Here is a 17,275-nt window from a genome sequence, read left to right on the forward strand (position 1 = left end):
TATTGAGGTCCGATCACCCGTTCGTAAGTTAAAAATACCTCATTTTTTCTATTTTTTCAGAATTAATCCCTCCCCCAACTACCCCAAAGAGAGCGGATCCATTCCAGTTATGTCAATCATGTATGTAGGACTTGTGCTTATTTTTCCAACCAAGTTTCATCCCGATCCCTCCACTTTAAGTGTTTTCCAAGTTTTAGGCTTCCCCCTCCCAACTCCCCCCATGTTACCAGATCCGGTCGGGATTTAAAATACGAGCTCTGAGACACGATATCTTTCCCCCTCCCCAACTACCCCAAAGAGAGCAGATCCGGTCCGGTTATGTGAGTAACATATCTTAGACAGGTTTTTATTCTTCCAATCCAGTTTCATCCTGATCTCACCGCTTTAAGTATTTTCTAAGATTTCCCATTCCCCCCAACTGCCACCCCCCCCCCCAATTACGCTGGATCCGGTTGATATTTAAAATAAGAGATCTGAATTACGAGGTCCTTCTAAATATGAAGTTTCATGAAGATCCGATCACTCCTTCGTAAGTTAAAAATACGTCATTTTTTCTAATTTTTCAGAATTACCCCCCCCCCCCCCATAGAGCGGATCCGTTCCAATTACATAAATCACGCATCTAAGACTTCTGGTTATTTTTACAACCAAGTTTCATCCCGATTACTCCAATCTAAGCGTTTTCCATCACTTTAGGTTCCCCCACCCCAAACTTCCCCCAATGTCACCAGATCCGGTCGGGACTTAAAATAAGAGCTTTAAAACACGATATCCTTCTAAATATCAAATTTCATTGAGATCTGATCACCCGTTCGTAAGTTTAAAATAACTCATTTTTTTAATTTTTCAGAATTAACCCCCCCCCCCAACTACCCCAAAGAGATCGGATCCGTTCCGGTTATGTAAATCATGTACCTAAGACTTGTTCTTGTTTTTCCCACCAAGTTTCATCCCGATCCCTCCACTCTAAGCGTTTTCCAAGTTTTAGGTTTCCCCTCCCAACCCCCAATGTCGCCAGATCTGGTCGGATCTAAAATAAGAGCTCTGAGACACGATATCCTTCTAAATATCAAATTTCATTGAGATCCGATCACCCGTTCGTAAGCTAAAAATACCTCATTTTTTTAATGTTTCAGAATTACCCCCCCCCCCCCCCCAAAAAAAAAAAACACCCCAAAGAAAGCGGATCCGTTTCGGTTATGTCAATCATGTATCTAGGACTTGTGCTTATTTTTCCCACCAAGTTTCATCCCGATACCTCCACTCTAAGTGTTTTCCAAGATTTTAGGTTTCCCCCTCCCAACTCTCCCCCCAATATCACCAGATCCGGTCGGGATTTAAAATAACAGCTCTGAGACACCATATCCTTCCAAACATCGAATTTCATTAAGATCTGATCAACCGTTCGCAAGTTAAAAATACTTCAATTTTTCTATTTTTTTTTTCCGAATTAACGGGATTCAGTCATTCTGTTCGGATGTTTCAGTGCTTGTCTGTGTGTATGCATACCTCTGTGCTGTTGCGAAAGTGCTTCACGTCCCCTTTTTTAAGCCATATTTACGATTTGCTTGAGGTGCACAAAACCCAAATGTGTGTATAGTATACCTTTACACAGGGAGATGTCTATCCTACTCCGGATTGATTCAAAGAATCTTCCCAAGAAATCAAAACGATTGGTCGCTTGTGTTTCATGTCTTTACTCTCCCACTCCTCGTAAGGATTAAACCTTTGTGGACCAAAGGTGCATAGAACAATTCTTTTTAAAGACATTATTTTTTGAAGAAGCTGACGCAAAATAAATTAAAGAAGGAAAATCGTAAGAATTTGGAAAATTCTGCTTTTTTTCAAGTTGCCAAACAAGAAAATATTAATTTATGGCAAATTTTTTATTGATATTAAATAGCCGTTCAAACTCAAAAAGGTGTGTTTTCGAAGCTCTTTTCACAATAATGTAAAATGAAAATAATAATCAAGCACGAAACCTCGTATTTTTGGATGGTGTCACTAAATGATCTTTTTTTTATGCACAGGTATGATAAAAATAATGATTTATATACCGCTATACAAACACTCAGGAATGACGGAGTTAAAAAAAACTTAGAGATAACAAAACACACGACAAATATTATTTTTATTTTTATACTTCAAAATAATATTATGAAGGTTTTCCTTTACCAATTTAAGTTGTATATTCATTTATTAACATTTTTTTGTCAATTTTAATACGAGAAGTTCAAACCTATGCATCACTCGAATTTTGACAGTTATCATAGGTGACCTGTTAAAAGAATTACATGCTCTTTTTTTAATTTATTCGGAAATTAAGAAAACAAGAGCTAAGACTTTAAGAGCTAACGACTTTATCAAGTCAATTTGTGCAGCTCCCTGACACGCCTACCAATTTTCATCGTCCTAGCACGTCCCCAACTCCCCTCAAAGAGAGCGATTCCAGTACGGTTCCTTCAATCACGTATCAAGGACATTTGCGTATCAAGGACTTTTTAGAAGGAATTGAATTCCTTCTAAATATCAAATTTCGTTAAGATCCGATCAGTTATTCGTAAGATAAAAATACCCCAATTTTCACGTTTTCCAAGAATTCCGGTTTCCCCCTCCAATCCCCCCAATGTCACAGGATCTGGTCAAAATTTAAAAATTGAGCTTTAAAGCACAAGATCCTTCTAAATATCAAATTTCATTAAGATCTGGTCACCCTTTCGTAAGTTACAAATACCTCAATTTTCAAAATTACCCCCCCCCCAGCTCCACCAAAGAGAGCAGATCCGGTCCGGTTATGTCAGTCACGTATCTTAGACAGGTTTTTATTCTTCCCATCCAGTTTCATCCTGATCTCACCGTTTGAAGTATTTTCAAAGATTTCCGGTACCCCCCAACTGCCCCCCCCCCCAATTACGCTGGATCCAGTTGAGATTTAAAATAAGAGATCTGATTCCAGTACGGTTCCTTCAATCACGTATCAAGAACATTTATGTATCATTCTATCCACCACGGACTTCTTCTATCCACCAAGCTTCATCCCGATTCCTCCACTCAAAGTGTTTTCCAAGATTTCCCCCTCCAACTCCCCCCAATGTCAAAAGATCTGGTCGGGATTTGAAATAAGAGCTCTGAGACATGAATTCCTTCTAAATGTCAAATTTCATTAAGATCCAATCACCTATTCGTAAGATAAAAATGCCCCATTTTTCACGTTTTCAAAGAATTCCGGTTTCCCTCTCCAATCCCCCAAATGTCACAGGATCTGGTCGGAACTTAAAATTATAGCTTTAAAGCACAAGATCCTTCTAAATATTAAATTTCATTAAGATATGGTCACCCTTTCGTAAGTTACAAGTACCTCAATTTTCAAAAATTACCCCCCCCCCCAAACTCAACCAAAGAGAGCAGATCCGTCCGGTTACATCAGTCACGTATCTTAGACAGGTTTTTATTCTTCCCATCCATTTTCATCCTGATCTCACCGCTTTAAGTACTTTCAAAGATTTCCGGTACCCCCCAACTGCCCCCCCCCAATTACGCTGGATCCGGTTGAGATTTAAAATAAGAGATCTGAGTTACGAGGTCCTTCTAAATATGAAATTTCATTAGGATCCGATCACTCCTTCGCAAGTTGAAAATATGTCATTTTTTCTAATTCTTCAGAATTACCCCCCCCCCCCCAATAGAGCGGATCTGTTCCAATTATGTAAATCACGTATCTAAGACTTCTGCTTATTTTTCCCACCAAGTTGCATCCCGATCCCTCCAATCTAAGCGTTTTCCATCATTTTAGGTTCCCCCACCCCAAATTCCCCCCAGTGTTACCAGATCCGGTCGGGACTTAAAATAAGAGCATTGAGACACGATATCCTTCTAAATATCAAATTTCATTGAGATCCGATCACCCTTTCATAAGTTAAAAATACCTCATTTTTTCTAATTTTTCAGAATTAAACCTCCCCCCAACTACCCCAAAGAGAGCGTATCTGTTCCGATTATGTCAATCATGTATATAGGACTTGTGCTTATTTTTCCCACCAAGTTTCATCCCGATCCATCCACTCTAAGTGTTTTCCAAGTTTTAGGTTTCCCCCTCACAACTCACCCTCCCCAATGTCACCAGATCTGGTCGAGATTTAAAATAAGATCTCTGAGACACGATATCCTTCTAAATATCAAATTTCATTGAGATCCGATTACCCGTTCGTAAGTTAAAAATACCTCATTTTTCTAATTTTTCAGAATTACCCCCCCCCCCCAATACCCCAAATGAGAGCGGATCCGCTCCGGCTATAGCAATCATGTATCTAGGACTAATGCTTATTTTTCCCATTAAGTTTCATCCCGATGCCTCCGCTCTAAGTGTTTTCCAAGATTTTAGGTTTCCCCCTCCCAACTCCCCCCCCCAGTATCACCAGATCCAGTCGGGATTTAAAATAACAGCTCTGAGACACGATATCCTTCCAAACATCAAATTTCATTAAGATCTGATCAACCGTTCGTAAGTTAAAAATACTTCAATTTTTCTATTTTTTCCGAATTTACGGGCCACCACTCCCCCCTGATGGTCAAATCAGGAAGACGATTATTTATAATTTAATCTGGCCTGGTCCCTGATACGCCTGCCAAATTTCATCGTCCTAGCTTACCTGGATGTGCCTAAAGTAGCAAAACCGGGACCGACAGACCGACAGAATTTGCGATTGCTATATGTCACTTGGTTAATACCAAGCGCCATAAAAATCCAGCAGAGTCAAATATTTTGTACTCCGAGAATTTAATCATAAAATGGACCTTTGGACAAAAATTATCAAAATGTGACAATATTTTTGCTTAGTTACACTTCAAATATTGTTTTTTCACCAGCAACTGGAAAATGGAAATGCATTAAACAAGAAATAGTCTTTTCATTACCGCAAAATAGAAAAGTAATACCTAAGCACAAAGAAGATATCTTTTTGTCACAATAAAATAAATTAGAATCCATTTTAGGGTATGAGAAAGTACAAGGTGTTTTAAGCGGTAGGTAAAAAACAACAAGAGCTAAGAGCTCATATGGCACTTGTGACGAGGCATGAAGAGCTAAGAGCCAAGAGATCGTATGGTATGAGCTCTAACAAAATTCTGTGAATCAATAGATTGATTTAAAAGGAAAATAAGAGGCTTAATGCCGGTCAGGATTTAAAACAAGAGCTCTGAGTCACGATGTCCTTCTAAATATCAAAATTCATTAAGATCCGATCACCCACTCGTATGTTATAAATACCTAATTTTTTCTAATTTTTCCTCTCCCTTTAGCCCCCCAGATGGTCGAATCTGGGAAAACGACTTTATCAAGTCAATTTGTGCAGCTCCCCGACACGCCTACCAATTTTCATCGTCCTAGCACGTCCAGAAGCACCAAACTCGCCAAATCACTGAACCCCTCCCTCCAACTCCTCCAAAGAGAGCGAATCCAGTACGGTTCCATCAGTCACGTATCAAGGACATTTGCATATTCTATCCACCAAGCTTCATCCCGATTCCTCCACTCAAAGTGTTATCCAAGTTTTTCCCCTCCAACTCCCCTCAATGTCAAAAGATCTGGTCGGGATTTGAAATAAGAGCTCTGAGACATGAATTCCTTCTAAATATCAAATTTCATTAAGATCCGTCACAGGATCTGGTCGGAATTTAAAATTAGAGCTTTAAAGCACAAGATCCTTCTAAATATCAAATTTCATTAAGATCTGGTCACCCTTTCGTAAGTTACAAATACCTCAATTTTCAAAATTACCCTCCCCCCCCCCAACTCCACCAAAGAGAGCATATCCGGTCCGGTTATGTCAGTCACGTATCTTAGACAAGTCTTTATTCTTCCCATCCAGTTTCATCCTGATCTCACCGCTTTAAGTATTTTCAAAGATTTCCAGTACCCCCCCCCCAACTGCCCCCCCCCCCAATTATGCTGGATCCGGTTGAGATTTAAAATAAGAGATCTGAGTTACGAGGTCCTTCTAAATATGAAATTTCATTAAGATCCGATCACTCCTTTGTAAGATGAAAATACGTCATTTTTTCACATTTTTCAGAATTAACCCCCCCCCCCCAATAGAGCGGATCCTTTCCAAATATGTAAATCACGTATCTAAGACTTCTGCTTAGTTTTCTCACTAAGTTTCATCCCGTCCCTCCAATCTAAGTGTTTTCCATCATTTTAGGTTCCCCACCCCAAACTTCCCCCAATGTTACCAGATCCAGTCGCGACTTAAAATAAGAGCTTTGAGACACGATATCCTTCTAAATATCAAATTTTCTTGAGATCCGATTACCCGTTCGTAAGTTAAAAATACCTCATTTTTTCTAATTTTTCAGAATTAACCCCCCCCCCAACTACCCCAAAGAGAACGTATCCGTTCCAGTTATGTCAATCATGTATCTAGGACTTGTGCTTGTTTTTCCCACCAAGTTTCATCCCGATCCCTCCTCTCTAAGTGTTTTCCAAGTTTTAGGTTCCCCTTCCCAAATCCCCTCCCCAATGTCACCAGATCCGGTCGGGATTTAAAATAAGAGCTCTGAGACACGATTTCGTTCTAAATATAAAATTTCATTGAGATCCGATCACCCGTTTGTAAGTTAAAAATACCTCATTTTTTTTAGTTTTTTCAGAATTAACCCTCCCCCAACTACCCTAAAGAGAGCAGAACCGGTCCAGTTATGTCAGTCACGTACCTTAGACAGGTTTTTATTCTTACCATCCATTTTCATCCTGATCTCACCGCTTTAAGTATTTTCTAAGATTTCCGGTTCCCCCAATTGCCCCCCTCCCAATTACGCTGGATCCAGTTGTGATTTAAAATAAGAGATCTGAGTTACGAGGTCTTTCTAAATATGAAGTTTCATGAAGATCCGATCACTCCTTCGTAAGTTAAAACTACATCATTTTTTCTAATTTCTCAGAATTATCCCCCCCCCCCAATGGAGCGGATCCGTTCCAATTATGTAAATCACGTATCTAAGACTTCTGCTTATTTTTCCCACCAAGTTTCATCCTGATTCCTCCAATCTAAGCGTTTTCCATCATTTTAGGTTCCCCCACCCCAAACTTCCTCCAATGTCACGAGATCCGGTCGGGACTTAAAATAAGAGCTTTGAGACACGATATCCTTCTAAATATCAAATTTCATTGAGATCCGATCACCTGTTCGTAAGTTAAAAATCCCTGATTTTTTTTAGTTTTTCACAATTAACCCCCCCCCCCCCAACTACCCCAAAGAGGGCAGATCCGGTCCGGTTATGGCAGTCACGTATCTTAGACAAGTTTTTATTCTTCCCATCCAGTTTCATCCTGATTTCACCGCTTTCAGTATTTTCTAAGGTTTCCGGTTCCCCCCAACTAACCCCCCACAATTACGCTGGATCCGGTTGAGATTTAAAATACGAGATCTGAGTTACGAGGTCCTTCTAAATATGAAGTTCCATGAAGGTCCAATCACTTCTTCGTAAGTTAAAAATACGTCATTTTTTCTAATTTTTCAGAATTAACCCCCCCCCCCCCCCAATAGAGATGATCCGTTCCAATTATGTAAATCACGTATCTAAGACTTCTGCTTATTTTTCCCACCAAGTTTCATCCCGATCCCTCAAATCTAAGCGTTTTCCATCATTTTAGGTTACCCCACCCCAAAGTCCCCCAATGTCCCCAGATCCGGTCGGGACTTAAAATAAGACCTTTGAGACACGATATCCTTCTAAATATCAAATTTTCTTGAGATCCGATCACCCGTTCGTAAGTTAGAAATACCTCATTTTTTTAATTTTTCAGAATTAACCCCCCTCCCCAACTACCCCAAAGAGAGCGGATCCGTTTCGGTTATGTCAATCATGTATCTAGGCCTTTTGCTTATTTTTCCCACCAAGTTTCATCCCGAACCATCCACTCTAAGTGTTTTCCAAGTTTTAGGTTTCCCCTTCCCAGCTCCCCCCCATTATCACCAGATCTGGTCGGGATTTAAAATAAGAGCTCTGAAACACGACATTCTTCTAAATATCAAATTTCATTGAGATCCAATCACCCGTTCGTAAGTTAAAAATACCTCATTTTTTTAATTTTTCAGAATTACCCCCCCCCCCCCAACTACCCCAAAGAGAGCGGATCCGTTCTGGTTATAGCAATCAGGTATCTAGGACTTGTGCTTATTTTTCCCACCAAGTTTTATCCCAATCCCTCCACTCTAAGTGTTTTCCAAGATTCTAGGTTTCCCCCTCCCAACTCCCCCCCCCCCAATATCACCAGATCCAGATGGTCAAATCGGGAAAACGACTGTTCTGATTTAGTCTGGTCTGGTCCCTGATACGCCTGTCAAATTTCATCGTCCTAGCTTACCTGGATGTGCCTAAAGTAGGAAAACAGGGACCGACAGAGCGACAGAATTTGCGATTGCTATATGTCACTTGGTTAATACCAAGTGCCATAAAAAGGAAGCATTTGATTTTATTTTATTGTAACTGAATTACTTTCTTACCCGTGTTCCGGTAGTCTTCAAAATAACAGCATGTACCAGATCCGCCATCATCGTGGTAGTGTCCGTGGCGAATCTTACCAGCAAATGCAACAGGATGAGTTTCATCTACCAACTTGTAATGGCCCGGGTTTCTTGTATACCAGCCACTGTGTTGATAAAATACGACACGGTCAAGTGTTGTTCCATTATTTGTTGCCTTAAACATATATCTTAGATTAATCGAGATATGAAATGTTTGAAAAATAGATAAAAAAAACGTTTTTTTCCCAAATAAAAGTAAGGAATCACGTTTAAACCTAAAATGAGCAGAACTTATTCCGCATACGGGGAACTGCCCCTTCCTCAACCTTTCACTCTCCTACCCACCACTGGTGGATACAGGGGGGTGGGGGACCCTGCATCCCCCAAGATTTTTTCTGGCGCCATCTTATCATGTTTTTTTTTTATTTTTACTCTTTTTATGGCACTTGGTATTTACCAAGTGACATATAGTGATCGCAATTTCTGTCGGTCTGTCTGTCGGTCGGCCCCGCTTTTGCTAGTTTGGGCACTTCCAGATTAGCTAGGACGAGGAAAGTTGGCGGGCGTATCAGGGACCTGACGAAATTAAATTTGAAATAGTTTCTTCCCCGATTCGACGATCTGGGAGGGAGCGAGCGAACAAGATAGTTGAGAAGAATTTTATTTGCCGATAAAACAAATGATTGTTCTTCTTAAGTGTGGTTTGTGGTCTAGGGGTATGTTTCTCGCTTAGGCTGCGAGAAGTCTCAGGCTCGAATCCCGAACCACCCCAATTTTTACTTGAAGAAGATCTGAAACTAGATACGTGATCAATATAGAGATCGCTGAAAGTTGGCAGGCGTATCAGGGACCTGACCGGATTAAATTAGAAATAGTCGTTTCCCCGATTCGACCATATGAGGGAAGTGGAACGACGGTTAATTCGGAAAATTTGAGGTGTTTTTAACTTACGAACGGGTTATCAGATCTTAATGAAATTCGATATTTAGAAAGACCTCGTGTCTCAGAGCTCTTATCTTAAATCCAGACCAGATCCGCTTACATTGGGGGAGTTGGGGGGACCAGAAATCTTAGGAAACGCTGAGAGTGGAGAGATCGTAAGGTAACTTGGTTGGAAGAAGCTCTTGGCTCTTCGACCTCGTCACAAGTGCCATATGAGCTCTTGGCTCTTGTTTTAGAATAAATTTGTTAGTTTGGTCAATTATTGGCATCTTTGTCACATTGGATTCCCCCAGGATTTCACTCATTTTGACCCTTGTCACATTGGGCCTCCCCCAAGATGTTGCACTAGATCCAGTACCTACACAGTGACCCACCGGCCTTACTCCACTATAGCTCATGCGAAATTATACATCACTATACGTCCTGCTGTCAAACATGCAGTGAATAAACTTGGTTAAATGAAGCTTTAAAATAAACGGCTATTTTGACATTTTATTTTTTATTGGCTTCTTTACTTTTTAGGAGCGAATATCCCACCTTGCTGCATTATTGTCGCTCAAACTGAGAAGCTCAATATAGCCTACAACGATCAATAATTTTAAAGTGATGACTATCTTAGAATTTTTATTCAGTAACAAATTTGCTCTTTTTGGGTCACCTCTGGAGTTTGGTGCGACAAAATGGCAGAAAATGCCACGGGTGTTTGTTGACGCATAATGTTTTGGCTACTTAAATAGCGCACTAGAACTTTTAATATTCATTCGGGTAAGCTGTCTCCTAGTTATCCTGTACAATTGATTCAATGCAATAATCCCTGGTTAAATACCAAACAACACATCCATGATTTGTCCTTAAAGAAATTAAAAGATGCTCTGTTGCACATTTTTGTAGATGGGAACAGGAAACCCCTACAACACGGTTCTCTGATTTGCAGAATTCGATGATGTTCATTAAGATAATTTAACCTTTGGGGCATTTTCCCTTTTTCGAAAATCTACATATCGAAAATCGAATAATAGCTTTTGATGCGTAACTTTAAACTTTATATTTTCTATATTTAAAATCACGATTGAAATCAATTACTTTTTGTGTATATATTAAATAAAAAAGAAAAGTTTTTCAACTGAAAGTAAGGAGCGACATTCAAACTTAAAACGAACAGAAACTACTCGGTATATGAAAGGGGCTGTTCCCTCTTCAACGCCCCACTCTTTACGCTAAAGTTTGACTCTTTCTCTCAACTCTTATTTTTAAAACAGTAAAAAACTTTTTTTTAATTTAATTTCTGAACGTTTTTGAACTAATGCGTGTTTTGATTTTCATGAATAATTAAAACGAAATTTGAATATTAATTTATTTTTTTTTGGCTAAATGGCTTTCTCATAATTTTGATCGGATGATTTTGAGCAAAACAGGAATAGGGGAGGAGACCTAGTTACCCTCCAATCCTTTGGCTGCTTAAAAGGGCAATTAGAGCTTTAAATTTCTTACGAATGTTTTTATTAGTAAAAATATGCATAACTTACGAATCAACTTACGTAACGACATTCTATATTCTTATGTTTTTATTACGTATATGAGGGGATTCGCCCTCTCGTCAATACCTCGCTCTTCACACTAAAGCTAAAATTTTGTCCCAATTCCTTAAGAATGGCCCCTGAATCACAAAGGCTGTAGAATAAATAGTTGAAATTTACTAAGAAATACTTTAGCGTAAAGAGCGAGGTATTTAGAGGAGGTGAACCCCTCATATGCGCAATAATTTCTTTTGTTTTAAGTTTTAATGCATCTCCTTACTTTCAGTTGAAAAAACTTTTTCATATTTATTTTTTCACTGTTCTTTTTTTTAAATACTAGAAAATCCTGAACCCCCTTAATGGAAATTCTCTTCCCGCATGACAAATTCCTCCATGTAAAGTTCCCCCCACATAACCCACTCCCTCAACCTCTCATCCCCCCAACCAAAACAATCCTCTTGAAAACGTCTGTACACTTCCCAATAACCATTACTATATGTCAACACTGGTCACAGTTTGTAACTTACAGCCCCTCCCATGGGGACTGTGGGTGAGTAAGTCGTCCCTAAGGACATAGTTGTTAGGTGTTTCGACTATGCTTAATAAAACGGCTATCTCAGAATTTTGATCCGGTGACTTTGGGAAAAATGAGCTTGGGATCCAATTTTTTGGTCACTTTAAAAGGGCATAGAAATTTTAATTTCTGTTAAATTAAGCCCTCCTGTGAAATTTTAGGACTAGTGGGTCCATGAGAGCACCCCTGGGAAAAAAACAAATAAACACGAATCCGTGATCTGTCTTGTGAAAAAAATACAAAATTTCACATTTTTCTAGGTAGGAGCTTAGAACTTCTACTATACGGTTCTCTGGTACGCTGAATCTGATGGTGTGATTTTTGTCAAGTGATTTTTGTGATTTTTTTGTGTGATTTTTGTGATTTTTATTCTATGACTTTTGAGGGGTGTTTCCCCTTATTTTCTAAAGTAAGGTAAATTTTCTCAGTCTCGTAACTTTTGATGGGCATAAATAAATTTGATGAAACTTATATATTTGAAATCAGCATTAAGATGCAATTCTTTTGATGTGACTATTAGCATCAAAATTCCGTTTTTTAAGAATTTTGGTTACTATTCAGCCGGGTCCCTCCTTACTACAGTTCGTTACCACGAACTGTTTGATTGTTATCAAAACTGCTTTTTTAGAGCTTCTCAGCCTAATAACCCTGATCGGTCCTTACTTACAATTCTTTACGACGAACTGTATACTCTCAGGAAATGCACTTTGTCGTAAAGACAAACCAACTAAATCCATTATGAAAATTATATCTTGAATTGAGGCATTTTGCTAATAGCAATGTAAAATTGCAAAGTCTGCTATTACCTAAGGGCTATAATAGGGAGGGGATAAGGTCATTTGCTCCCATTAGATTTTTGACACCCCCAGTTGCTTCAACAGTCGGCAGGGTTTTTACAGATCACTCATGACAGCATTTTTACCCCTTCCCGTCCCCTATATATTGAAAACATGATTTCGAGGTATTTTTCATCGAAAATGGCTTTTTCGGTGTTTCTTTGAAAATAAAACTATCCCATGCTTTAAATTTGAGAATAAATATTTTACCGTTGACCCTACTTTGCCGTGGATTGACCTCGCTACCCCTCCCTGTAGATCTTGAAAAGTGCCCTTTTTGGTATTTTCGTTGAAAAATGCCTTTTTTGGCGTTTTTATTTGAAAATCGTCAAATAGCTACAAAATATCCCCTCCTAGATTTCCCGCCCCCTACGTTTTCAGAAATTGGCCTTACTGCCATTACTATGGATAAAAAACTTCAATATACCTTTAGATTGGTGGTAGCAGTAGTAACGAAGATCTTCGCAGTTACGTTTTTATCATGATAAATAGTTGATAGCCTTTATAGATTATTTCTGATGGTACACGTATAGCAGATTGAAGAATTTTTTTTATAAATATAAACACATAGCTTTCGTCTAAACTTCGTCTGATACATGAAGGTGCAGTCCCAACTCTTGTGCTAGTTTTTCCACCATTGCAGAGGCCATGTTGGAAATTTTCTCTTGGAATTTAGACTAGACCAACAATCAGTTGACCAAAAAGGTAACCAAGCTAAAGCTGTTTAAATAATGTGTGATTTTAGCAAGCTAGCGACGATTCATTTATGCCTGGTAAAATGTCACTTTTTATCTCGTACTATCAAGTGATAGACACAAAGATCAATTTCATGATCATTTCAAAATTATCGTAATTAGGATAATTTTTATTTTATTTTGATTTTTTGAAAATTATCCTCTCGTTTCAAAATTATCCTAATTAGCAGCCTAAACTGTTGGACTGTATATATGCCTTTTTGTATCCCTTAGATATTGATTCTGAAAAATTCAGTATTGCAGAAACGTATTTTCTCACATTTTTCTTCTAATTTGAAAGTGTATATGCAAATTCTTTAGCTTTAGGGCTTAGATATCGCATAAAAACGTGAAGCTATAAGTAATTTTTATATGGTTTTGATGGTAGGAGAATTTAATACATGATCACTTTTGAAATTGTGTGACAATTATCAATGACGCTCACAACTATCACAAAGGTGATGGCTACTTTTTTCCAAAAATAATTACCAGAAAGTAGAGTTTTGCTCAGTTTTGAGACAACCGGGAGACATAAGCGAGTTTGTTTTTGAGCATGATAAGTAGACATACTATAATTGCAAAAGAAATTTCTTTTTATAGTGTGAAAACACTTTCTGTTCATTCTAGTTTCCATATTCCACTATGATTACCTTGACGTTGAATTGTACCCAGCTTACGTCTCCTCCCGATTCTCCGAGAGGACAATCATCTTTGTAACCATAGAATAGCCAATACGAAAAATAATAATTTTCTCCACATTGTTCAGCAAAATAGTAGGTGGGAATGCGATTTTCAAGAACACTTATATAATCCATGTTACATATCTAGAAATAAAGAAATATAAAAGGATGATGCATTTGAAACAGTATAAGGAAAACAATCGTTAAGCATTAACTTAAAATAGCTGTTATTTTTAGTTTCCTTAAATTTTGTGTTCGCTTTGTTAGAACTTTTAAATAGGGGCCAATAACCGCAGTAAGGTAGTCATATGTCTTATTAGTTGTTAGATGTAATTCCCAGGAAAGATAACCAGCTGTTGCATAATCTCGTTTCTAGATTTGTTGATATTATAAGGCATGTTGTGAATTTTTTTATTGGAACTGGACGCGAGGTTTTGAAGGTTTTCAATTGTGAAAATGTTACTCTTAAAGATAGGCATACTTTTCCTTTTTGTGTTTCTTTTTTTTCACTCTCTTTTTTCGTTGAGTAATCAGATAAAAAAAAAAAAATTCTCTTGGATTTGCCTTTCAACTTGAACAATCCATGAATACTAATTTATTAGAGGACTTGATTTGACTTACTCAACCCTCATAGTGAGATGGCGTTGAGAGTGTCGTCGGCCTTCTCCACGAGGGGTGGTTAGCAGCAAGGGCCTTTGCAAGGACCTTTTATTTTAGTTGTTCTTTTTTCTAGTTTTTTTTTCTTTTTTAGTCTTTCCTTTTTTTATTTTTTTTTAGCTTTTCCTTTTTTTAGTTTTTTTCTTTTTTAGTTTTTTTTCTTTTTGTTTTTTTTCTTTTTTAGTTTTTTCATTTTTTTAGTTTAATCTTTTTTTAATTTTTTTTTCTTTTTTAGTTTATTTTTTTGTTTTTAGTTTTTTATCTATTTTATTTTTTTATTTTTTCTTTTTTTAGTTTTATTTCTTTTTTTTCTCTTTTGGTCTTTTTCATTTTTTTTAGTTTTTTTCGTTTTTTTCTTTAGTTTTTGTCTGTCTTTTTTTTAGTTTTTATTTTTTTAATCTTTCCTTATTTTCAGTTTTTTTTTCGTTTTTAGTTTTTTTTTAGTTTCTTCTTTTCTTTTCTTTTTTAGTTGTTTCCTTTTTTTAGTTTGTTAGGTTTTTTATTATTTTATTTTCCTTTTTAGTTTTTTTTCCTTTTTTAGTTTTCTTTTAGTTTTTTTTTTCTTTTTTCATTTTTTTTTATAGAAGATAGTTTTTAATTCTTTTAAGTTTTTTTTTAGTTAGTTTTTTTTATATATTGACGTCATACTTCGTGACAGACAGACGAACATTACATTTTCATATATACATTCATTCTCATCTAATTCTGAAGTAAGCAATCTATCCCAAGTAACATGTAATTTTTTTGCAGAGCAGAAACAATTGTACATATGTATGCTACTTTGTATATTTTTTTCCTGAGAATATATTTCTCCACATTGTAGGAAGCTTCGTTTGTTCGCTAAATTTCTAAAATAAACAGGAAGTTAATGTACGCTTTTACATGCTTGGAGATAAATTTGATAATATTTCAATTATAACCTTTGATTTTTCAATTGCTAGGCGAAATTACATTTTTCCATGTATCAAAATTAATAAATTGGGAGTCTTCAGAACGACCAATGAATTAACGACTCAAATGTTTCAAATTATTTATAACCGACCAAAACGCTTTAATTCTTAGATAAAAGGTAACATTTACATGGCTAAAATTCTAACTATTTTCCAATGCTATAGGGTTTACTAAGGAATAAAGAACGATTCATGTCTAATTTATCTCGGAGAATGTGCGGTGACGGCACAGCCAACTAATCGTCCTATCTTTCCAAACTAACAGCCTAGTCGACCTTCTTGTGAGTGCGTCTTTACAGTTATATTTAGTTTTGTGAAGCTACTTCTATGGGCCTTGTTGAAGCAGTAATGGCCAATTATAAGACATAAAACTTGGTTTTGTGTGGCAAATACCAAAGCATAAGACGCACTAATTAAAAAACTATTCACAGATGGAGCAGAGAGCCGGCAATGTTTTTTGTGTTATTTCATTTGTAAAAACGAGACGTGACCAACAGATGGGAGATGAAAGAGTGATGTAATTAAAAATATAACTAATTAAAAATGAAAAAAAATATCAAGAGGCTTTGTGAAGACGATAATTATTTTTTCCACAATTAACAGAAAGCCAGCAAACTATATTTCAAAAGGCAATAATTAAATATATTTATAGAAATATCTTGCATGTAGCTAATTGATGGAGGGCGGGGGCGTATCATCTTTTGTCAGAGCTAAGATCTATATGTATTGCCCACGCGTTAATGTTACGTAGTGAATAAGGCACTTTGTAATATAGTCGGCAATTTGATGTAAGAGGGCCATTGATCTATAGCTGCGCGTGTTAACTATGAGTTGTTTTTACGTTAGGTAATATAACAAATCTTAATAAACATGTTTAATTGACCATCTCTGTACTAAAGCTGATTAACTTTCAGTAAATCTTGGGCAACGTGGCTTCTTGGCCGATTGGTAAATCCAACTCACCAAATCGATGAATTTCACATATAAGTACCCAGTCACTCTTGATTGAAGATAAAGGTAAGTAATCCATATGCTTTATATCTCTTTGACTGAGCTCGTTGTGCAAACTGAAGCCTGTAATCAGTTTCAGCAAAAATATAAAAAGATCAGAAGAAACATCACCTAATTGGTCAGCGAATTTACAAATCCCTGTTAACATTTTTCCCTGCTTTAAAGTTTGTAACAGCCTCCGCAGCTAACAGTTACATGATTTTATCTTCGGGAGTCAAAATCGAAGGTATTGTCATTGATAATTTTGTAATACCTTTTTTAATTGAAAATACAATTTTTAAACCGATGCTTATTCTCTTCGCAAAAAAGAGCAGACACATTTCACTACAAAGGATTCTTAAAGTTGCGTAGACCATATTTCTATTCCTATAAAATTCATTTCTCTCTTTTTCCTTTAAAATTGGAAAAACAAATACTCAACTGATTTCTCAATTTGTTTAACTATATGCAATTGTTTTCTAGCTGAAATGACGTTTCTTTCAGTCTTTGTCACCAGAAAGACAGAAAAAAAGAAACACTATACTTGCCCTTCCTGTGAAGCCTCCTTTCCTGAGTTTGTAGTAATCCTCTGCATTACTGGGAAGACATTTGCCAATGTCAGTACCGGTCTGTTGATCAAAGCGTATTCTCGGGGCAAAACGTACAGCTAAATCGTGATAAGGACTAACGACTTTTAAGTCTGCAGTTGTACTACCCAGTTCGGATAGCACAACTGAAGCTGCAAATACAATAGAAAATATCATGGCATCCAATATACTGCACTGAATCTCACTAGGCTAATTTAGAGCTTTTTTCGTCGGATTTATCTAGGAAAAAAAGCTTATCTGTCTTCTACAAACAGAAGACACA

At 37.1% G+C, this 17,275-nt stretch overlaps 1 protein-coding gene across 1 annotated transcript in view; it reads right to left on the reverse strand.

The window, feature by feature from the left end:
- LOC136041922 (uncharacterized) overlaps positions 1 to 17,220 on the reverse strand; it is a 29,907-nt gene extending 12,687 nt beyond the window's left edge. The window contains exons 1-3 of the mRNA XM_065726721.1: positions 16,954 to 17,220; positions 13,779 to 13,952; positions 8,505 to 8,700 (exon numbers count right to left, since the gene is read on the reverse strand). Of these exons, the coding sequence (XP_065582793.1) occupies positions 8,505 to 8,700; positions 13,779 to 13,952; positions 16,954 to 17,169 (586 nt within the window). The 5' untranslated portion in view covers positions 17,170 to 17,220. The remainder of the gene's footprint in view (positions 1 to 8,504; positions 8,701 to 13,778; positions 13,953 to 16,953) is intronic.
- Between the last annotated feature and the right edge of the window lie 55 nt (positions 17,221 to 17,275).

The sequence above is a fragment of the Artemia franciscana genome, unplaced genomic scaffold, assembly GCF_032884065.1.
Source record: "Artemia franciscana unplaced genomic scaffold, ASM3288406v1 PGA_scaffold_49, whole genome shotgun sequence".
NCBI classification, from domain to species: domain Eukaryota; kingdom Metazoa; phylum Arthropoda; class Branchiopoda; order Anostraca; family Artemiidae; genus Artemia; species Artemia franciscana.